This window comes from Saccopteryx bilineata, chromosome 8, assembly GCF_036850765.1.
Source record: "Saccopteryx bilineata isolate mSacBil1 chromosome 8, mSacBil1_pri_phased_curated, whole genome shotgun sequence".
Classification (NCBI taxonomy): Eukaryota; Metazoa; Chordata; class Mammalia; order Chiroptera; family Emballonuridae; genus Saccopteryx; species Saccopteryx bilineata.
Window position 1 is genome coordinate 2156602 of NC_089497.1, and position 23092 is coordinate 2179693.

The following is a 23092-nucleotide window of genomic DNA, read 5'->3' on the forward strand; positions in this document are numbered from 1 at the left end:
CATTCATTGGCCTGTTTGGCCACCAGTTATTTGAGTGGGGGAGGCTCTTCTTGTTCTGTCGGCCCTGGGGGACCGTCAGCTCCACACCGGCGGTGCTGAGCCCAGGCTTGCTGGGTTCTAGGGTCAGGAGCTACGCAACCATGACGTCAAGGACAAGGATCAACCAGTAAAACCTTCTGCTCTTTACCATGAACAGAGTGCTGGGCGCTGAGGCACAGGGGGGACGGCACAGAAAAGCGAGGCTTTAGAAGCCTGTCTCATAGACTCGCAGTCTCGAGGGGCGTCTGGGCAGACAGCCCCAGGAGTCACGGGAGAGTGGGGTCAGCAACTGCCGGGACAGGAGTAGTCCTGGGTCCACACACGCAGCAGACAGGGACCAGCCCAGGTGGACGCTTCCCACGGGACGTGACACGGGATGTCTCAGCCCAAACCGAACCATGAAAGGAACCAGCCGCCCGAGGGCGTGAAGGCGGTGGTCAGTCCTCCCAGGAAGGGCTCTGGGCAGAGGGAGAGCCCCAGGGAGCAGGCGGGAAGCACGCGGCGAGCCTTGAGGCGCCAGAAGCAGTCCTGTACCTGCCCCTGCATCTCTGAGGAGGGTCAGGCGGCAGAGGGGAGGGCGAGAAGCGGGGCTGGAACCCCCGCGTGTCCGAGGCAAACCAGGGCGCGGCCGGGTGGAGGAAGACGGGGCAGAGAGAGAAGCTCGGGACAGAGACCGCGCCCGGTGACTCCGTGCGGGGACGTGCTTCTCGGGCATTCTGGGCAGGACGGGTGAATTCCCCGGGCGGCTTCCCAGAGAGCAGGTGCGGGCTGGGTGTTTCCAGGGAGCTCCCGGGTGGTGCCCACGCTGCTGCTGCTGGTCTGAGGGCCACGCCTTGGGTGTCAGGGACCGAGAGGGCACAGGGACGGGCCCCTGGTCTGAGGGCCACGCCTCGGGCGTCAGGAACCGAGAGGGCACAGGGACGGGCCCCTGATCGGAGGGCCACGCCTCGGGCGTCAGGGACCGAGAGGGCACAGGGACGGGCCCCCGGTCTGAGGGCCACGCCTCGGGCGTCAGGAACCGAGAGGGCGCAGGGACAGGCCCCCGGTCTGAGGGCCACGCCTCGGGTATCAGGAACCGAGAGGGCACAGGGACGGGCCCCTGGTCTGAGGGCCACGCCAGGGGAGTCAGGGACCGAGAGGGCACAGGGACGGGCCCCTGGTCTGAGGGCCACGCCTCGGGCGTCAGGGACCGAGAGGGCACAGGGATGGGCCCCTGGTCTGAGGGCCACGCCTCGGGCGTCAGGGACCGAGAGGGCACAGGGACGGGCCCCCGGTCTGAGGGCCACGCCTCGGGCGTCAGGAACCGAGAGGGCGCAGGGACAGGCCCCCGGTCTGAGGGCCACGCCTCGGGTATCAGGAACCGAGAGGGCACAGGGACGGGCCCCTGGTCTGAGGGCCACGCCTCGGGCGTCAGGAACCGAGAGGGCACAGGGACGGGCCCCTGATCGGAGGGCCACGCCTCGGGCGTCAGGGACCGAGAGGGCACAGGGACGGGCCCCCGGTCTGAGGGCCACGCCTCGGGCGTCAGGAACCGAGAGGGCACAGGGACGGGCCCCTGATCGGAGGGCCACGCCTCGGGCGTCAGGGACCGAGAGGGCGCAGGGACAGGCCCCCGGTCTGAGGGCCACGCCTCGGGTATCAGGAACCGAGAGGGCACAGGGACGGGCCCCTGGTCTGAGGGCCACGCCAGGGGAGTCAGGGACCGAGAGGGCACAGGGACGGGCCCCTGGTCTGAGGGCCACGCCTCGGGCGTCAGGGACCGAGAGGGCACAGGGATGGGCCCCTGGTCTGAGGGCCACGCTTCGGGCGCCAGGGACCGAGAGGACACAGGGACGGCCCCTGTCACTCCGCGGCCAGTAGTTGCCGTGAGGCCGTTCTGGTGGCTTCCTGTTCCGTCAGCTTGGGTGGCGGCCGACATAGGTTCCTGCTCCTGGGCACCACGGGGACCGTGACACCGGCTCGTCACCTTCGTGAATTCTGCCTGCGTTTCCTTTCCCGTGGAGAGGAGGGGGGAGCTGGCTGGCTGCAGGCACCCACTGGGGGGTCCTGGTCTCACACGGGCTGTGACCGTGGCCTGACAGGCGGCTCCTCAAACGGACGCTGAGGAAGACAGTCTCCGCCACGCTGACGGTGGGTCCTGAGGTGTCCGTCTGCAGGACGCTGGTGGCCCCGCATGTGAATAAGAACGGCAGTCTTTCGCCATTGGGGGGGGGGGTGAACGCTAACGGAGACATTCTCTGCGTGTGCCGTTGTCCGGCTGTGCCTCCCTCTTGCTCCGGGGGTGCGGGCAGCTACCTGGATGCCCATGGACACGGGGGACCAGCGAGGGGGCCCCCAGCCCCACGGGCAGCAGCCCCTGGCCACCTGGTGCCATGTGAGCTCGCGGATGAGGTTTCATAGGACGCGCCCGCTGCGGTCACACTCTCTTCCTGGTCCAGATGACAGGACACAGCGGGGTCCAGCGTCTCTCTTCAAAGGGCAGCAGAGATGGACACACGGGAGCACGTTCTCCGACCCACTGCCCGGCTCCTCCACCGGCCCGGGGCCTCTCTCTGTGCCTCCCTCTCGGCGTCCAGATCAGCACAGCTCTGCTGCGTGCAGGGCTGTGTGGCCCCACAGGTCCCCGTCCCCGAGTCACGGGGTCCCAGGAAGGCTGCCAGACCCCCCCTGGCCCCCCTCCCCGGGCGGCCAAAGTCATCTGCTTCAAAAAACAAGAAGTGTCTGGCTGGGCTCCAACTTGATTCACAGAATTAGCCCGGGCTGGATTTGGTTCAAGGGCCATCGTTTGCTGACTCCCTGCTTTAGAATATTAACTGTAAAGATACCAGCAGATTCTGGCCACACCCCATACTGCTGGCCTCCGTTCGTTTTGTTTGTTAGTTTGTTTTTTTGTTTGTCTGTTTTTTTAAATGAGAGGAGGGGAGATAGATTCCCCGCATGTGCCCCGACCAGGATCCACCCTGCAACCCCCGTCTGGAGCCATGCTCGCAACTGAGCTATTTTTAGCACCTGAGGCAGAGGCTCCATGGAGCCACCCTCAGCTCCCAAGGCTGATGCACTGGAATCAATCGAGCCATGGCTTCAGGAGAGGAGAGAGAGAGAGAGAGAGAGAGAAAGAGAGAGAGAGGAGGTGGAAAGAAGGGTGGAGAAGCAGATGGGCGCTTCTCCTGTGTGCCCTGGCTGGGAATCAAACCTGGGACTTCCACACGCTGGGCCAACGCTCTACCGCTGAGCCAACCGGCCAGGGCTGGCCTCAGGTTTTAATGCAGCCCAGTCTCCAGCTAAGCAAGCAAACATTGGTGCTGAAGCCTGGAGAGACGGTCAAGCCAGTGGCCACCTGGACAGATCACTTCACATCCCCGTATAGCTATCGAAAGAAAGCCCTACGCTTTCCTCAGAGCCTTCTTTGTATAAAATAAAAACATTCCTCAAAACAGGCGTCCCCAAACTACGGCCCGCGGGCCGCATGCAGCCCCCTGAGGCATTTATCCGGCCCCCCACCGCACTTCTGGAAGGGCCACCTCTTTCATTGGTGGTCAGTGAGAGGAGCACTGTATGTGGTGGCCCTCCAATGGTCTGAGTGACAGACAGTGATCTGGCCCTCTGTGTAAAAAGTTTGGGGACCCCTGCCTTAAAACATGACACCCAGGCGTTAAGAATGCGCCTGTCTTCTCCAGAGGACGCCCCCTGATGTTTTCAGGAGAAGAACGAAGGAAGCTTCCCGGCCCCTGGAGATGCTTTGCAGCCAGGCAGCCGGGGGGCCGACCCCCTTTCCCACCACACACGTCGATGCCTCAGCAAACTTCACGGCTGCTCTCGGCCCAGCGCCCTGTCTGTCCACCTCATCCCCTGCACGCCTCCCCCTTCAGCTCTGGCACATCTGGGAGCGTAGGGAGGCACCGTCAGAGCCCGACAGGAGGCAGGCTCAAGTCCGGCTCTCCGTGTGCCCGGAGCTGCCCTCTGTACGGTGAGGAACAGGCCAGAATAAAACTGAACGGGAAACCAGACCGATTGCTTGGGCTACTTCTAAAAAATGTAGGTGTTGAAACCCGTTGTCCGGTTTTCAGGGGAGTCTCCCAGATCTGAGCTCAGGATCGCTTCTGTCCTTGATCAAGGTACGTCTCCTCTCTGAGATCCTGAGCCTCAATGTCTCCATTCAGAAACCATAATGGGTTAGTATCGGCTTCACGGGATGGAGCTATAGTGAGCAGCCAATAGTAGATATTCAAGAAATGATAGTCTCTGACAGGTTTTCCCATATCCCCCTGGGCACCCCAAATTTTACGTGTTTGCTCCATCCTGAGAGAATCTGTGTGTGGTTGTTTCACTCTGACACGTCTTCCCGGGAACTGCCTGTGAGTATAATGTCAGCGTGTACACACCTAGGAGGCGTGTCATGGAGACGTCTCCAAACAGGAAAGACGGGTGGTCGGGAAAACAGAACAGGAAAAACTGCAAGTCCCAGAGTAGTTCAGGGCCAGCAGGTGTGTTTGGTTCCCTTTTTTCTGGGAGAAGGGAGCCTTCAGGCACGGTTCGATCAAGCAGCACATGAGCTTCCAGAGAGCAGAGAAGCCTCCCCATCCCCCAGACTGGGACTGCTCTGAGCACGTGGTGAGAATGCAATCTACACGTGTTTCCTCAACAAATACCTGGGCACACGGAGAGGTGGTGTGCTTTTGTCTTGAGCACGAGATGTCCCCAGAGCTCAGCAGGGGGACGGAGCCGGGATCAGAAGGAGGAGGAACCAGGACATTGGTAAGGGAGGCGCCGTTTACAGATGACTGACCTTGCAGTCTGAAATTTACAAAGTGATGCTGCAAATCCCCCCCTAGGAAAACTGCTCTGCAGGGGGTCAGGGAAAGTCCCGTGCCTGCTCCCGGACAGTGTCTGGCGCGCTGTGGGTGGAGGCCACCCCAAGAAGATCTCCTTTCATTCCAGTTTTGCTTTTTTGTTTTGCTTTTTTTTTTTTCTGGAGAGAAACACTCCTGGTTGCTCAGAACTTACGAGTGCCGGCAGGGGGCTGGGTACGGACGGGGACGCAGGACTCGTGCAAGAACGCGGCCCGAGTGCCCCATGCCGCTCACGTACCTGAGAACATCATCATGTGCTGGAAGCTCCAGGGCGTCCTCCGCCTGCGGCCCAGGTTCAGGAGGAAGGACAGCGGGTAGATGTTGCAGGCTCTGGCCACGAAGACGGCGAGCTGCCGCCCGGCGCAGGACACATTGAGGAAAACAGCGCTGCCACGCGGGCGGGAGGGGCCCCGGGGCTCGAACCTGCCGCCTCTCTGTCGCCACCCACCCAGGACACGGGGATGTTGGACACGCCGACACACCTGTGCCTGCCTGGGTCCCGATGTTCGTTTTCCAAAGCCACCCCTTTCTGGAAATAACAAGAGAAGGCCGCCTGTCTCGGCTATCTATTCAACTGACCATCATGAACCCCCCAAACCGTGTCAGCCGCCCTGAATTTTCTCACCACATTTACGTGGTTGATGGCAGAGTGGACGCTCAGTTCTGCTGCAGGGAGGCAGGTTGTGCGTGTGTGTGTGCCTGCATGTGTGCACGTGTGTATGTGTGTCCGTGTGTGCATATGTGTGCACGTGTGTGTGAATGTGCATGTGTGTGTGTGTGCATGTGCGTGCGTGCGTGCGTATGTGTGCACGTGTGTATGTGTGTCCGTGTGTGCATATGTGTGCACGTGTGTGTGAATGTGCATGTGTGTGTGTGCATGTGCGTGCGTGCGTGTGTATGTGTGCACGTGTGTATGTGTGTCCATGCACATGCATGTGTGCACATGTGTGCACGTGTGCGTGTGCGTGCATGTGTGTCCATGTGTGCATGTGTGTGTGCATGCGTGTGCGTGCGTGTGTGCATGTATGTGCGTGCATGTGTGTATGTATGTGCACGCTGATGCTGTGGCCTTACCTTCCCAAGCAGTGCTTTAGACAAAATAAATATATTCTGACCCCGGATAACCATCTCTCTTTCCATCGGTTCATACTCCCTGCATCTCGCTAACTTCACTTATTTACTTATTATTATTATTTTGGGGGGTGGATTTAATTTTGACAGGAATTGCCTATCGGAATATACAACCAAAGTGCTGTAAGAGGCATCTCTCTCCACCCAAACCTTACAGGTTAAAATCTACGAGAATATGATGGCGGCAGCCATCACCCTCTGTGTCGCCCGGGACTCCTGTCCTGATTGGCTGTTAGCTCCGGTGTGCCCTCCCACCGGGTGGCGTCCCTTGGGAAGGAGCTTCCTTCCAAGACTCAAGTCCCGGGTGAAACCTGAGAGGGTTGAGCTGAGCTCTCCCTGAAGAGGAAACAGGAGGTGGTGCAGGTGCGTGTGGTTAGAGCAGGGCTTTGACAAAGGGGCCCCCTGTCCTGGCTGCGAGGTCACCTGCCTGTGGTCTGGGTGGGGTGGGGTAGAGGGGACATTTGTCCGTTTTCCAAGCGGAAAGAAGGACAACAGCTGCCCGACTGTCCTTGGGGACATCCCCATGCCTCGGTCCTCTCGTGTTCAGATAGATAACCATTCCCGCTGGAAACGCCTACACCCAAGGTGGGACACTAGAAAAGTCACCCAGAGTGAGGGCTGGCGTTCGGTGCTGCTCTGTGTAGGAACGGGTCATCCTTTTCAAATAGAGCTGCAGGTGCGCAGGGACGCGGCTACTGAAGGCACGAGCCTCAGGCTCATGTCCTCTGGTCTTCACGCCCTGTAGCCGGCTTTCAAAGTCTTTGCCGGAAAGACGCATTCTACCACCTTGTCACGGAAAGAGAGGTCTAAGGCCTCATGATCTGGGCTGCCTTCTGGTCACGCCAATGCGGATTAAATATACGCTTCTCCAGCCAGGACGGGCGGACACCTGGTTCTCTAGAAAGAATGCGTTGACACTCTTATATAAACGAGTCCTAATTTTAAACATATCCTGGTGATTCCAGAAGAGCCACTCTCCTTTTCAGCCTTCCGCCTGTATTTCCCTCGGTAGTTTCCAAAACGTTCTTACCACCAAACCAGAGGCGTGTATGAAAGGCCCCACTTTCCTGGGGTGCTTGTCCTCCCTAACTGGGAATGACGCGTCTGCCGCAGCCCTGAGCCCCGCAGGAGACCCGCGGGAGTGACTCGAACAAGGGGACAGACAGGCCGGTCACTGCAGCTCCCGCGTCCTCCCCGACCAGCCCGTGCTCCCCGCGTCCTCCCCGACCAGCCCGTGCTCCCCACTCCGAAGGATACGAAGGCTCCAAGGATGAACAGGGCGTTGAAGATGTGGTTCTGGAAGGTGAACAGCGCCAGCCCCATGTAGCAGAAGATGACGTTCTCGGCCAGGAAGTTCATAAACTCGAACAGCTGCAAACAGAGCAGAGAGACCCAAACCGCTCATCGTGAGCAGCGCCAGAGCCGTTTCCTGACCTGGACCCGCCTTCGGGGACCCAACGGCTCTCCCTGGTCTGCGAAAGCCACCCCTGTGGTCTCACAGCTTAGCTCCCGGAGGGCAGGTGGGCGGGCGGGCGCAGGGGACACCTGGCTGTCCTGTCAGGCCAGCTGACTTGACTGGGGCCCTCTCCCCAGTGACAGGGGCCACAGGGTGTCCACGGCTCACCCTCCTTTCTCCCCCAGGCTGGCAGAGACACCCCTGAGCAATCTACCCAGCGTCAGCCTCCGGGAGCAATGCCCTCCGGGATGACAGCGCATTCCGTCACAGACACCGAAGCTCTGCCGATCGCTCCCTGGGCGCTGCAGTCAACCACGCGGAGATCACTGAGGTCCCCCCGCGCATGCACCACCCAGGAGGGGCGCCTGGGGTCCCGGAACACGGGAGGAACACAAAGCTTCGGCCAATCACTCTCCTTGGGCAGGTGGGCGGGAAGGAAGGACAGACTCGGAAAGAACCTGGAGACCAGGAAGCGGGAGGAATGTCCACTCCAGGTCAACACGGCATGGTCAGCACATTTTACGCTAACGACAATGAGACGCAGGACACTGCAGGACGCGGATCTGGCCATCGGATACCTACCCTGTCTAGCTGATGAACAAACAAGCAAACAGAAAGAATACGACTCGTCTCGGGGCTTGGTTCATGCAGCAGGAACACAAGAGGCGCGTCAGGTTCCGTCAGAGGGCTGGGGCGACGACGTCGGTGCTGAAGAATGCGCCCCCGGAGTTCTTCTGAGACCCTTACTCACTGAACCACCTCAGCCCCAGAGGAGAAGCAGAAGCAGATGTGTCCGGGGCCCCAACGCGGGCTGAGGGGAAGGGACGTCACGTACAGTCCGGACTGCTCATCCGGAGGTCCTGCAACTCCGTTCTCGGACCTGACCGTCCTGTTTTTAGTTTCCAGCTCTACAGACAAGACCCACGCCCAGTTTCCCGACCGACGTCAGAAAGAGAAACAGGGTCTCGTCAGAAGCGTTACTTTGACCCAGGAATGGACAGAGCGGGTCGGCAAGGACACGGCGACCTGGGCGGACGGCAGCTGCTCTCCTCCAGCGGCGGCCGCGGTCACCTGTTCCCAGGGCACTCATTTACGTCCGGGGACAGACAGCTGGCTCCGCTACACCAAGGCCGTCACCCAAACCACCTCAGAAACCTTTAAAACACGAGGGGGGCTACAAGAGTTGGGGACACTTTCCTACCTCATTCAATCTCTCCTTTTTCTTTTCTTTTCTTTTTTTTTTTTGCATTTTTTTTCTGAAGCTGGAAACAGGGAGAGACAGTCAGACAGACTCCCGCATGCGCCCGACCGGGATCCACCCGGCACGCCCACCAGGGGCGACGCTCTGCCCACCAGGGGGCGATGCTCTGCCCATCCTGGGCGTCGCCATGTTGCGACCAGAGCCACTCTAGCGCCTGGGGCAGAGGCCACAGAGCCATCCCCAGCGCCCGGGCCATCTTTGCTCCAATGGAGCCTTGGCTGCGGGAGGGGAAGAGAGAGACAGAGAGGAAGGCGCGGCGGAGGGGTGGAGAAGCAAATGGGCGCTTCTCCTATGTGCCCTGGCCGGGAATCGAACCCAGGTCCTCCGCACGCTAGGCCGACACTCTACCGCTGAGCCAACCGGCCAGGGCCTCAATCTCTCCTTTTTCAAAAAGCCGGAGGTTTGGCTGTTTTTCAGCTCGGGCTGGACAGACACGGGGCGGCGTAAACAACAGACATTCCTCTCCCAGGGTTCCGCAGGTCGGGAACCCGAGGTCCGGGGGCAGGAGGGCTGGGTGCCAGGGAGGGCTCGCGTCCTGGGGGGCGCACAGGGCGGCCCCTTGCTGCGTCCTGGCAGGGTGCCCGGAGAGACCGCCTTGCTCAGGACACATCCCTGCTTCCACGGGCCTTGATCTCGTTCACAAGGGCTCCACTCTCGGGTCCTCCTCACCCTCCAAAAGCCCCCTCCAGTGACCGCCACACGGGGGCTTAGGGCTTCCACATCTAAACTTGGGGGGAGGGGGGAGGGCACAAACATTTACTTCACAGCAGCTCCATGCAGTTTTCCACCTTGGTAAATACATGTCATGGCTGAATTCCAGGGCCTCCTCCCCGGTGCCTCTCACTCTAGACGGGACACCTTCCCAGCGAGGACCCATGCAGCCTCCCCTGGGTGACCACGTTCGGATTCCTCTGTGGGGTTCATCTTCTTCCCCCCTCTCGGCCCCCAGAGTGGGTGCCTCTGCAGCTCAGATACGGAGTATGTGGCTTGGGACCAAACCACGCAAGTTGAAGAATTTCTCCAGCCAGCATGCTCGAGAGGGGCCTGATGCATTTAGAGTCCAAGAAACGCAAGGAGGTCTTTGTGGGGAGTGTTGAGACCAAGACCCCCCCCCAACACTTTTCCCTGTGGTAGGGCGCAGGCTAGGGGGCTGCTGCTGGCGATCACGTGATCGCAGGGGGACACCCCCCTGAGAGAGAAGGCATGTCCGATGACACTATCTCATCTTCTGTAGTCTTCCTCTCCCAAAGAACACCTACCCTTGCACTTCTGAACTAATGAGACCAAAAAAAAAAAAAAAAAAAAATCACTTTTTGATTTGAGGTGGGGTTTCCATCACTGAAAATGCTGAGAAGTGTTTTATCGTCCTGTCCCAGTAAAACCAAACCAAAAGAAACGGCTCTGGGCCACAGCAGAGCTGGTAAACAAAAGGGTATGCAGTCAACTTTCTTTACTTTTTTTCCGTTAGTAAGAGTGTGTTATTTCCACCCAAGACCGGCACCCTATTTCAACCTATTTCTCTCACCTTAAAGGGGGAAAAACGTCCATGAGAAAAATCAAGGTGTATTTTTTTTTTCTGTGTTTACCCCACACATTTGAGGTGAGAACCCGTGAGAGTCAGTATTTGTTTCAGGGATTTGCTTCCTTTGCATAAGTCAGGATTTTAACTCGACGTTGTCCCTGAATTTATTGAAATCCAACCCTGATCAAAACTGCAAGTGGCTGTTCACACACACGTTGTGTCCGACTCCAATTTTCCGTTTTGGGCCCCTCCCTGCCCGCTCTTAGTGAGGACGGTTCTCTCCTCCTGAGCCAACACCATGCTCTTGTTAGCAAATCTAGATCCGTAACACATGGTCACATGTCACAGATGCAGACGACTCCCACGCCTACCTTCTTCAGAATGTTTCTGGTTATGTTTTGTGTGTTTAAAAAAAACATTTTTTTTAAAATTGATGCAGAGGGTGCCTCTCCCCCCCCCCCTCAACTCTTGCTGAAATTAGTTTCTGTCCCTTGTCGACAACCTTGGACAATCTGACAGACTCACTTATTTTAAGCTGTAGATGGCCATTAGCGTTTAATAGAGGCCCACTTCCTCACCGGGGAGCAGCTCCCAGCCTCCTCACACCACGTAACTACATACATTCCTCTGAACAAACAGGCTTCCTAATAGCTTCCTTCTCAGGGCACCTAAGGAAAAGCGTGGGAAAGACTTTTTTTTTTTTTTTAACCACACAAACATCTCCTGGAGACCAGTTTCCAAAGAGTTTACATTACGTCCACACTGACAGAAGCGACCTAGTTGTCATTGAGGAGGACTTCATTGTCCGAGTCTGGCCTGGTGTAGTCAATTACTGAAGGAAGAGATTGATTAGTCAATTCTGGAATGATGAAAAACAACAACAAAAAAAAACCCAAAAAACAAAATCTCAACCCCCCCAAACCAAATCACCATCAACATCCTCCTTACAACAACAACAACAACGTCAAACTTGTCAGAGAGAATTCAGTGTGACTCACGTCAGATCTACTTCCTTCTCACTGAGCATCACAGATAAATATCTGGGCTCTGTGTTTTCTTATCCAGGACAGTCAACAACAGCTGTTTTATTTCCACCCATTTACAATTTGTGAGTCTTGGAGAGGACCCGGGTCCAAAGTAATCTTTGCTTAGCAAAGCTTTACTTTATAGAAAAAAAAAAAAAAAGAAGAGAAAAGAAAAGCAAGTTAATAGTACAAACAAGATGAGGGAGAGATCTAAGCTGCATTAGAGGACCGTCCACATTTACATCCTCTGAACTAAGGGTCACGGGAACCACTCATGTGTTAATTAAACCATTTACCTGGTCTTGTTAGATGGGATGTCTTTAGCCTGAGTGATTGACTATGTTTTAAAATATGTTCAGCACTAATTCAGATTGACTTCTTGCAGTGTAGAGAAATATTAGAGCAGGTCATCACACTCTGCTTCACGAGTACGAATTAAATGGATACAGATTCCCCAACATGACTTCCGTTTGGCTCCATACAGTTTGACACAGTCCACTGACTTCTATCTATGTGTCTAAGTAATGCCGGGAAATTTATTTTGGCTGGAATGTTAAACAAAAACAAAAACAAAAAACACCACCCTGCAAAACAGTAATACAAATAAAAGGAAAAGAAGAAACGTTCTTTTATTTCCCTATAATTTTGTCCCAGGATTCATTTTTTTGTTTGTTTGTTTATGTATAAAATTTGCCTTAATTCCTAACTGGGTGCTTTCTTTAGACACTATCTCAGTTTTCAACTTTTTTTTTTAAAATCATATACTATTGAATGTATACACAACTATTTTGAACCGATTGGAGTATAAAGGTTTTATCTCCATACTGGTACGTGGAGGGTGGGGGTGGACTTTGCGAGCAAATATTACAATAGAGCCTATGGAAGTGATACAAGTTGGCTCCTGGGATTCTAACATTGGCTTCCGTCCCAAGTCCTGAAGACATTTGTTCCGGGTGACCTTAGTAATGTCCACAGGCCTAGAGATAGCGCAGGGGACAAAGTGTGCTGAAGACCTGTGAGTTCTGCCTACGACGGAAGTCATCGGGGAGCTTTACTGCCAGTCACGTTCACGGTTCCCAGCAGGCAGCCGCCCCCTCACCCCTAAACCTAAGACGTCCATTACAGACGAGCATCAGACACTGTGATCACATCCGCGTCACTACGTCTGAAATAGTCATAATGCTAATGGGACCCTTTTTTTTTTTCTTGTAGGACTTCAGTTGTGATAAGGGCTATGTCAAAGGCTTTTACTTACTTTAACATTTTTTTAAAATATATATACATATAGCTACGCCTCACGCAATTCAGGAGTTCTCTCTCTCTCTCTGCCCCGCTGCTGGGGATGGGCTCCAGATTCCGGGCCTGATTCTGGAAGTCGGAAAGTGTGAAGGCCCTGGGAAGGGGAGGGGCACCCCCGTGTGCTCAGGGGGGGCTGCTTACTTGTCACATGGTTCTCGGTATGAGAATTCGTGGGCCCCCTGCCTTCCTGGCTCCCACCCCTTACACTTCATTGTCCCCTTTGGAACCTGACTTTTAACAACAGGAGAATTTCCAAAGCACAGCCTATATGCAAACAGAACCGAACACATTTTAGGAAGGTGAGTGGGCACCATTAAGACAGTAACGTGCCTGTGGGAGGTAGATCTTGTCACAGCTGTTTGAGTTTCACAAAGCTCACTAAAGACAGGAGCCAGAGTTTACGATTGAAGGCAAAAGGTTATTTTCTGTAAATTTGCTAAATGTATATACACTAGTAGGTCAACACCGGTAATAGTGTTCTTATTTCCGGAGGTTTTCGACTTTTGATTCATCATTTTTGGGGGGAGGGTTATTAAAGTACGAGTCAGTATAAGGTTCTGTGAGGTTGCATTTACGTTAATATAGTATTAAACTAAGTAAACTGCTCACAAAAATTAGGGGATATTTCATCATGAAGATGAAGCGATAAACAAAAGCAGCATCTGATTTTTTTTTATTAAAATAAGAACATCAGAAAAGCGAGCGGCAAGTCAAAGAAAGTGGTTCCCTTATGCAAATGAGGTGCAAAACCAACTTCTATTCCACTGGTGAACACGCACTAGACAAAAGGCTGGAAGTACCAGAGGGTCTGCACGGTCCCTGGTCCCCTGATGTTTGTGAGCCCTGTAGCTTCTCAAGTCACTCTCTTCACAGAACACTTATTATCATGATATTGATCAGAAAAACGGGTCCCCCAAAAGACTGGCCTCAGAGCTATTTGGATGGGTTTAAACACGTACACCGCCCCCCCCCCACCCCCCACACACACAATGGATGATCACAAGATTTCAAGGGTAGAGCCGCTTTGCACTGCGCATGGTCCCGACACAGACCCGATGCCTGGCGGTTCCTACACTCTTGTGAAGGGGCTGCATGCTTGACCCTGACCCCTGCCAAAGGCAGACCCCTCACTCCCTGCTCTGCTTGCGGGGAAGCACGTGGTATTTCTGGACATCTGTAACTGTTAGAAAACACTGTCTTCTACTAAGCCGAAATTTGGTTCTCTGTCACTTTTACCCATTTCTGGTTTATAGAAAAGAAGTCAAATAAGATGTTGTGTTTGTCCACACCATTCTGCTCTCGTGGCAGAAAGAGACTCTATCAGATACAGTCCTGGGCAGGTCTACACACCAGGCAGCCACGCTCTGCTCTCGTGGCAGAAAGAGACTCTATCAGATACAGTCCTGGGCAGGTCTGCACATCAGGCAGCCACGCTCTGCTCTCGTGGCAGAAAGAGACTCTATCAGATACAGTCCTGGGCAGGTCTACACACCAGGCAGCCACGCTCTGCTCTCGTGGCAGAAAGAGACTCTATCAGACACTCTCAGTCCTGGGCAGGTCCACACACCAGGCAGCCACGCTCTGCTCTCGTGGCAGAAAGAGACTCTATCAGACACTCTCAGTCCTGGGCAGGTCCACACACCAGGCAGCCACGCTCTGCTCTCGTGGCAGAAAGAGACTCTATCAGACACTCTCAGTCCTGGGCAGGTCCACACACCAGGCAGCCACGCTCTGCTCTCGTGGCAGAAAGAGAGTCTATCAGACACTCACAGTCCTGGGCAGGTCTACACACCAGGCAGCCACACTCTGCTCTTGTGGCAGAAAGAGACTCTATCAGACACTCTCAGTCCTGGGCAGGTCCACACACCAGGCAGCCATGCTCTGCTCTCGTGGCAGAAAGAGAGTCTATCAGACACTCACAGTCCTGGGCAGGTCCACACACCAGGCAGCCACGCTCTGCTCTCGTGGCAGAAAGAGAGTCTATCAGATACTCACAGTCCTGGGCAGGTCCACACACCAGGCAGCCACGCTCTGCTCTTGTGGCAGAAAGAGAGTCTATCAGACACTCTCAGTCCTGGGCAGGTCCACACACCAGGCAGCCACGCTCTGCTCTCGTGGCAGAAAGAGAGTCTATCAGACACTCTCAGTCCTGGGCAGGTCCACACACCAGGCAGCCACGCTCTGCTCTCGTGGCAGAAAGAGACTCTATCAGATACAGTCCTGGGCAGGTCTGCACATCAGGCAGCCACACTCTGCTCTCGTGGCAGAAAGAGACTCTATCAGACACTCACAGTCGTGGGCAGGTCCACACACCAGGCAGCCACGCTCTGCTCTCGTGGCAGAAAGAGACTCTATCAGATACAGTCCTGGGCAGGTCTGCACATCAGGCAGCCACGCTCTGCTCTCGTGGCAGAAAGAGAGTCTATCAGACACTCGCAGTCCTGGGCAGGTCTACACACCAGGCAGCCACGCTCTGCTCTGGTGGCAGAAAGAGACTCTATCAGATACTCGCAGTCCTGGGCAGGTCCACACACCAGGCAGCCATGCTCTGCTCTCATGGCAAAAAGAGTCTCTATCAGACACTCACAGTCCTGGGCAGGTCCACACACCAGGCAGCCACACTCTGCTCTCGTGGCAGAAAGAGAGTCTATCAGACACTCACAGTCCTGGGCAGGTCCACACACCAGGCAGCCACACTCTGCTCTCGTGGCAGAAAGAGAGTCTAGCAGATACTCTCAGTCCTGGGCAGGTCTGCACACCAGGCAGCCACGCTCTGCTCTCGTGGCAGAAAGAGTCTCTATCAGATACTCACAGTCCTGAGCAGGTCCACACACCAGGCAGCCACACTCTGCTCTGGTGGCAGAAAGAGAGTCTATCAGACACTCTCAGTCCTGGGCAGGTCCACACACCAGGCAGCCACACTCTGCTCTCGTGGCAGAAAGAGAGTCTATCAGATACTCTCAGTCCTGGGCAGGTCTGCACACCAGGCAGCCACGCTCTGCTCTCGTGGCAGAAAGAGTCTCTATCAGATACTCTCAGTCCTGGGCAGGTCTGCACACCAGGCAGCCACACTCTGCTCTGGTGGCAGAAAGAGAGTCTATCAGACACTCTCAGTCCTGGGCAGGTCCACACACCAGGCAGCCACACTCTGCTCTTGTGGCAGAAAGAGAGTCTATCAGATACTCTCAGTCCTGGGCAGGTCCACACACCAGGCAGCCACACTCTGCTCTCGTGGCAGAAAGAGAGTCTATCAGACACTCGCAGTCCTGGGCAGGTCCGCACACCAGGCAGCCACGCTCTGCTCTCGTGGCAGAAAGAGACTCTATCAGATACTCGCAGTCCTGGGCAGGTCCACACACCAGGCAGCCACGCTCTGCTCTCGTGGCAGAAAGAGCCTCTATCAGATACAGTCCTGGGTAGGTCTATACACCAGGCAGCCACGCTCTGCTCTCGTGGCAGAAAGAGACTCTATCAGATACAGTCCTGGGCAGGTCCACACACCAGGCAGCCACGCTCTGCTCTCGTGGCAGAAAGAGAGTCTATCAGACACTCACAGTCCTGGGCAGGTCTACACACCAGGCAGCCACACTCTGCTCTTGTGGCAGAAAGAGACTCTATCAGACACTCTCAGTCCTGGGCAGGTCCACACACCAGGCAGCCATGCTCTGCTCTCGTGGCAGAAAGAGAGTCTATCAGACACTCACAGTCCTGGGCAGGTCCACACACCAGGCAGCCACGCTCTGCTCTCGTGGCAGAAAGAGAGTCTATCAGATACTCACAGTCCTGGGCAGGTCCACACACCAGGCAGCCACGCTCTGCTCTTGTGGCAGAAAGAGAGTCTATCAGACACTCTCAGTCCTGGGCAGGTCCACACACCAGGCAGCCACGCTCTGCTCTCGTGGCAGAAAGAGAGTCTATCAGACACTCTCAGTCCTGGGCAGGTCCACACACCAGGCAGCCACGCTCTGCTCTCGTGGCAGAAAGAGACTCTATCAGATACAGTCCTGGGCAGGTCTGCACATCAGGCAGCCACACTCTGCTCTCGTGGCAGAAAGAGACTCTATCAGACACTCACAGTCGTGGGCAGGTCCACACACCAGGCAGCCACGCTCTGCTCTCGTGGCAGAAAGAGACTCTATCAGATACAGTCCTGGGCAGGTCTGCACATCAGGCAGCCACGCTCTGCTCTCGTGGCAGAAAGAGAGTCTATCAGACACTCGCAGTCCTGGGCAGGTCTACACACCAGGCAGCCACGCTCTGCTCTCGTGGCAGAAAGAGACTCTATCAGATACTCGCAGTCCTGGGCAGGTCCACACACCAGGCAGCCATGCTCTGCTCTCATGGCAAAAAGAGTCTCTATCAGACACTCACAGTCCTGGGCAGGTCCACACACCAGGCAGCCACACTCTGCTCTCGTGGCAGAAAGAGAGTCTATCAGACACTCACAGTCCTGGGCAGGTCCACACACCAGGCAGCCACACTCTGCTCTCGTGGCAGAAAGAGAGTCTATCAGATACTCTCAGTCCTGGGCAGGTCTGCACACCAGGCAGCCACGCTCTGCTCTCGTGGCAGAAAGAGTCTCTATCAGATACTCACAGTCCTGAGCAGGTCCACACACCAGGCAGCCACACTCTGCTCTGGTGGCAGAAAGAGAGTCTATCAGACACTCTCAGTCCTGGGCAGGTCCACACACCAGGCAGCCACACTCTGCTCTCGTGGCAGAAAGAGAGTCTATCAGATACTCTCAGTCCTGGGCAGGTCTGCACACCAGGCAGCCACGCTCTGCTCTCGTGGCAGAAAGAGTCTCTATCAGATACTCTCAGTCCTGGGCAGGTCTGCACACCAGGCAGCCACACTCTGCTCTGGTGGCAGAAAGAGAGTCTATCAGACACTCTCAGTCCTGGGCAGGTCCACACACCAGGCAGCCACACTCTGCTCTTGTGGCAGAAAGAGAGTCTATCAGATACTCTCAGTCCTGGGCAGGTCCACACACCAGGCAGCCACACTCTGCTCTCGTGGCAGAAAGAGAGTCTATCAGACACTCGCAGTCCTGGGCAGGTCCGCACACCAGGCAGCCACGCTCTGCTCTCGTGGCAGAAAGAGACTCTATCAGATACTCGCAGTCCTGGGCAGGTCCACACACCAGGCAGCCACGCTCTGCTCTCGTGGCAGAAAGAGCCTCTATCAGATACAGTCCTGGGTAGGTCTATACACCAGGCAGCCACGCTCTGCTCTCGTGGCAGAAAGAGACTCTATCAGATACAGTCCTGGGCAGGTCCACACACCAGGCAGCCACACTCTGCTCTTGTGGCAGAAAGAGAGTCTATCAGATACTCTCAGTCCTGGGCAGGTCCACACACCAGGCAGCCACACTCTGCTCTCGTGGCAGAAAGAGAGTCTATCAGACACTCACAGTCCTGGGCAGGTCCACACACCAGGCAGCCACGCTCTGCTCTCGTGGCAGAAAGAGACTCTATCAGACACTCACAGTCCTGGGCAGGTCTGCACACCAGGCAGCCACACTCTGTTCTTGCTGGTCTTGGATGTAAACACTCTGCTCAGAGTTCATGGTGGGCACCTGGGGCCTTGAGTTTAGAACTGCTCACCTGTCCGATGAGGATGAGAACAGGCTAGCGTCACAGGGACGCCCTACGGAGTACCTAAGATCACCCACGAGATGCTCTAAACTCCGGCTAAACTCTTGCCCCGAGCCGCAGTTCACTTTTCTTCAGAACTTTTGTCACTAGGTACAGTATGTTATATTTGTTTATTTTATCTGCTCCCCATAAGAATACAAAGCTGGGGGGTATAATCACCAGACTTATGTTCACATAATTGTTTTCCAGAAAGTTCTTCTCAATAAATCTTATAGCACTGGTTCTTAGGGGGGAAAAATTAGTCATGGAATAAATAATCAGTTTCTCTGGTTTTGCCGATAAATACTATCCAAAGGAAATTAACTACTTGGAAAACAATTATAGGTTTTTCTGTGTGAAAATTAAAGCTATCCTTTAAAAATAATCTCTTCATGAATGACCCAAGAGAAATATTGATATTTATATCAGGTACTGGGCATGGAAAATTCATCAAGTATCAAAATGTTCCAAGGTTAATAGTCCGTTTCTTTCTTTCTTTCTTTCTTTCTTTCTTTCTTTCTTTCTTTCTTTCTTTCTTTCTTCTTTCTTTCTTTCTTTCTTTCTTTCTTTCTTTCTTTCTTTCTTTTTATTTAGCTCTTCTTAATCTTCTTTATTATTCATCTTGTGTGTCCGTTGTTATCTTTGTAATTACCTTAGGTTAAATTCTCCCTGGAGTGGGCGTGCAGAGGAGGGCGTACAGGTTTCTAACGATGCCCTTTGGTAAGGTCTCTGAGTTGGACAGCATTATCTCGGCCGGGGCTCGCGTTCGGAAGACCCCACGCAGCGCGGCCGAGGACAGACCGGCCCCTTCCAGGTGATGACCACGGGGTCCGCCGGGTCCCTCCCTTCCTCCTTCCTCGATGAAAACATTCGGCTCAACACCTGGGCTTGAAGACGTTGTGCAGTGCCAGGTGACGGGCCGCTAACTCCTGGCGGGATGAGGTAGAGCAGCGAGGAAAATGCCCGACGCTAGGATCCAACCCGTGTTTATTCATCAAGAGGCTTTGCCTCCTGTGGTTTCAGAGCCGGAACGTGAAACCCCTGCTGGAAGCAACAGGTGATGGCATCACTGCCTGTACAGCTTCCGACTTTCCTGTGCTTTGGGTCACGTTCTTCCCAGGGTGCCCTGGATGCTAGTACATCCACCAGACTCAAGTCACTCCGATACACTTTCTAAATCAGCTCACTTCCAACACTCTTAACGATGCCACAGGCGGCCCTGGCTGGTTGGCTCAGTGGTAGAGCGTCAGCCTGGTGTGCAGGAGTCCCGGGTTTGATTCCCCGCCAGGGCACACAGGAGAAGCGCCCATCTGCTTCTCCACCCCTCCCCCTCTCCTTCCTCTCTGTCTCTCTCTTCCCCTCCCACAGCCGAGGCTCCATTGGAGCAAAGATGGCCCAGGCGCTGGGGATGGCTCCTTGGCCTCTGCCTCAGGCGCTAGAATGGCTCTGGATGCAACAGAGCATCGACCCCTGGTGGGCAGAGCATCGCCCCCTGGTGGGCGTGCCAGGTGGATCCTGGTCGGGTGCATGCGGGAGTCTGTCTGATTGCCTCCCCGTTTCCAGCTTCAGAAAAAAAAAATATAAAAAAAAAAAAGATGCCACAGGCATTGTAGTTTAAAAAAAATGTTTTTTTCACCACCCTTCCTCACCTCCTATCTTTGAGGGAAAAGCATTTGAAGACCAATTCAACTGATTGTTACTTAACCAGATAAATCCTCTGTTCGACTAGTCCTTCTGCTTTGGAGGGGGGGGGGGATGGTCCTTCTTTTGTACAACACACGGAAGTAGACACTTTACAACTTAGAAGGGAAAAATGTCTCCTTTTTTTTTCTTGTGTATTTCAATATGGTTTTAAGTCTAATATACGTAGATAACATTGGGCCTGACCCTATATGTAAACAGTAATATTCAAACTCTTCCTGTTTTGTTCTCCAGGGGGTTATGGAATCGGAGGATCTGACAGAGAAAAGAAGGAGATCGTCGCTAAGGGCTAAGAATCGCTTCCACGACACAGAAGATCCTTGAACTCCGTTCTGGAGCCGGGGCGGAGTGGGTTATGGAAAAGGTACTCAACAGCAGGCGCGAAGCTCTGATTCTGATGAGCGTGATGAGAAACTGGAGAGCGAGGGGGTCTCACTGCATCAGAGAAGTCCACGGAAACGGGAGTAATGCCCTTCGATTGGAGAACAGCTGCCCAGTGATGTCAAGGAAGGCGTGGATCTCGATGAGTCCACAGCCGACGGAAAAGATGTTTGCTTGGCTGGCTCCCGTGTACTGAACGGTGAAAGCATGGTGAACGCAGATCGAACTCCAGAAAGCTCTTATTTTTACCCTGACGGACTTTCTTTATTCCTCCCGGCCTCTTGGTATTGAAGCTCAGGTACACCCTTCGCAGAACAGGCAGAAATCTCAAAAAAAAAAAAAAAAAATCATGCCTGACGACAGCCCGAGAAGGCGTCTCTCTTTGCTGCTGAGGAAGGCAGTTGTGTGGTCACGTGCAGAGCCACCCATGCGTCCATCCGTTCTGAGCGAGGAAGGCAGTTGTGTGGTCACGTGCAGAACCACGATGCGTCCATCCGTTCTGAGCGAGGAAGGCAGTTGTGTGGTCACGTGCAGAGCCACCCATGCGTCCATCCGTTCTGAGCGAGGAAGGCAGTTGTGTGGTCACGTGCAGAGCCACGATGCGTCCATCCGTTCTGAGCGAGGAAGGCAGTTGTGTGGTCACGTGCAGAACCACGATGCGTCCATCCGTTCTGAGCGAGGAAGGCAGTTGTGTGGTCACGTGCAGAACCACGATGCATCCATCCATTCTGAGCGAGGAAGGCAGTTGTGTGGTCACGTGCAGAGCCACCCATGCGTCCATCCGTTCTGAGCGAGGAAGGCAGTTGTGTGGTCACGTGCAGAGCCACGATGCGTCCATCCGTTCTGAGCGAGGAAGGCAGTTGTGTGGTCACGTGCAGAGCCACCCATGCGTCCATCCGTTCTGAGCGAGGAAGGCAGTTGTGTGGTCACGTGCAGAACCACGATGCATCCATCCATTCTGAGCGAGGAAGGCAGTTGTGTGGTCACGTGCAGAGCCACCCATGCGTCCATCCGTTCTGAGCGAGGAAGGCAGTTGTGTGGTCACGTGCAGAGCCACGATGCGTCCATCCGTTCTGAGCGAGGAAGGCAGTTGTGTGGTCACGTGCAGAGCCACGATGCGTCCATCCGTTCTGGGTGAGGAAGGCAGTTGTGTGGTCACGTGCAGAACCACGATGCGTCCATCCGTTCTGAGCGAGGAAGGCAGTTGTGTGGTCACGTGCAGAACCACGATGCATCCATCCATTCTGAGCGAGGAAGGCAGTTGTGTGGTCACGTGCAGAGCCACCCATGCGTCCATCCGTTCTGAGCGAGGAAGGCAGTTGTGTGGTCACGTGCAGAGCCACGATGCGTCCATCCGTTCTGAGCGAGGAAGGCAGCTGTGTGGTCACGTGCAGAGCCACGATGCGTCCATCCGTTCTGGGTGAGGAAGGCAGTTGTGTGGTCACGTGCAGAACCACGATGTGTCCATCCGTTCTGAGCGAGGAAGGCAGTTGTGTGGTCACGTGCAGAGCCACGATGCGTCCATCCGTTCTGGGTGAGGAAGGCAGTTGTGTGGTCACGTGCAGAACCACGATGCGTCCATCCGTTCTGAGCGAGGAAGGCAGTTGTGTGGTCACGTGCAGAGCCACCCATGCGTCCATCCGTTCTGAGCGAGGAAGGCAGTTGTGTGGTCACGTGCAGAACCACGATGCATCCATCCATTCTGAGCGAGGAAGGCAGTTGTGTGGTCACGTGCAGAGCCACCCATGCATCCATCCGTTCTGAGCGAGGAAGGCAGTTGTGTGGTCACGTGCAGAGCCACGATGCGTCCATCCGTTCTGAGCGAGGAAGGCAGTTGTGTGGTCACGTGCAGAGCCACGATGCGTCCATCCGTACTGGGTGAGGAAGGCAGTTGTGTGGTCACGTGCAGAACCACGATGCGTCCATCCGTTCTGAGCGAGGAAGGCAGTTGTGTGGTCACGTGCAGAGCCACGATGCGTCCATCCGTTCTGGGTGAGGAAGGCAGTTGTGTGGTCACGTGCAGAACCACGATGCATCCATCCATTCTGAGCGAGGAAGGCAGTTGTGTGGTCACGTGCAGAGCCACCCATGCGTCCATCCGTTCTGAGCGAGGAAGGCAGTTGTGTGGTCACGTGCAGAACCACGATGCGTCCATCCGTTCTGAGCGAGGAAGGCAGTTGTGTGGTCACGTGCAGAGCCACCCATGCGTCCATCCGTTCTGAGCGAGGAAGGCAGTTGTGTGGTCACGTGCAGAGCCACGATGCGTCCATCCGTTCTGAGCGAGGAAGGCAGTTGTGTGGTCACGTGCAGAGCCACCCATGCGTCCATCCGTTCTGGGCGAGGAAGGCAGTTGTGTGGTCACATGCAGAGCCACGATGCGTCCATCAGTTCTGAGCGAGGAAGGCAGTTGTGTGGTCACGTGCAGAGCCACCCATGCGTCCATCCGTTCTGAGCGAGGAAGGCAGTTGTGTGGTCACGTGCAGAGCCACCCATGCGTCCATCCGTTCTGGGCGAGGAAGGCAGTTGTGTGGTCACGTGCAGAACCACGATGCGTCCATCCGTTCTGAGCGAGGAAGGCAGTTGTGTGGTCACGTGCAGAGCCAACCATGCGTCCATCCGTTCTGAGTGAGGAAGGCAGTTGTGTGGTCACGTGCAGAGCCACGATGCGTCCATCCGTTCTGAGCGAGGAAGGCAGTTGTGTGGTCACGTGCAGAGCCACGATGCGTCCATCCGTTCTGAGCGAGGAAGGCAGTTGTGTGGTCACGTGCAGAGCCACCGGTGCGTCCATCCG

General features: G+C 55.2%; 1 protein-coding gene across 1 annotated transcript in view; it reads right to left on the reverse strand.

Annotated features, from left to right (window-relative positions):
* Positions 1-23092, reverse strand: part of SLC9A9 (solute carrier family 9 member A9) — a 471491-nt gene that overhangs the window by 175040 nt on the left and 273359 nt on the right. The window contains exons 10-11 of the mRNA XM_066241551.1: positions 7278-7391; positions 5128-5239 (exon numbers count right to left, since the gene is read on the reverse strand). Of these exons, the coding sequence (XP_066097648.1) occupies positions 5128-5239; positions 7278-7391 (226 nt within the window). The remainder of the gene's footprint in view (positions 1-5127; positions 5240-7277; positions 7392-23092) is intronic.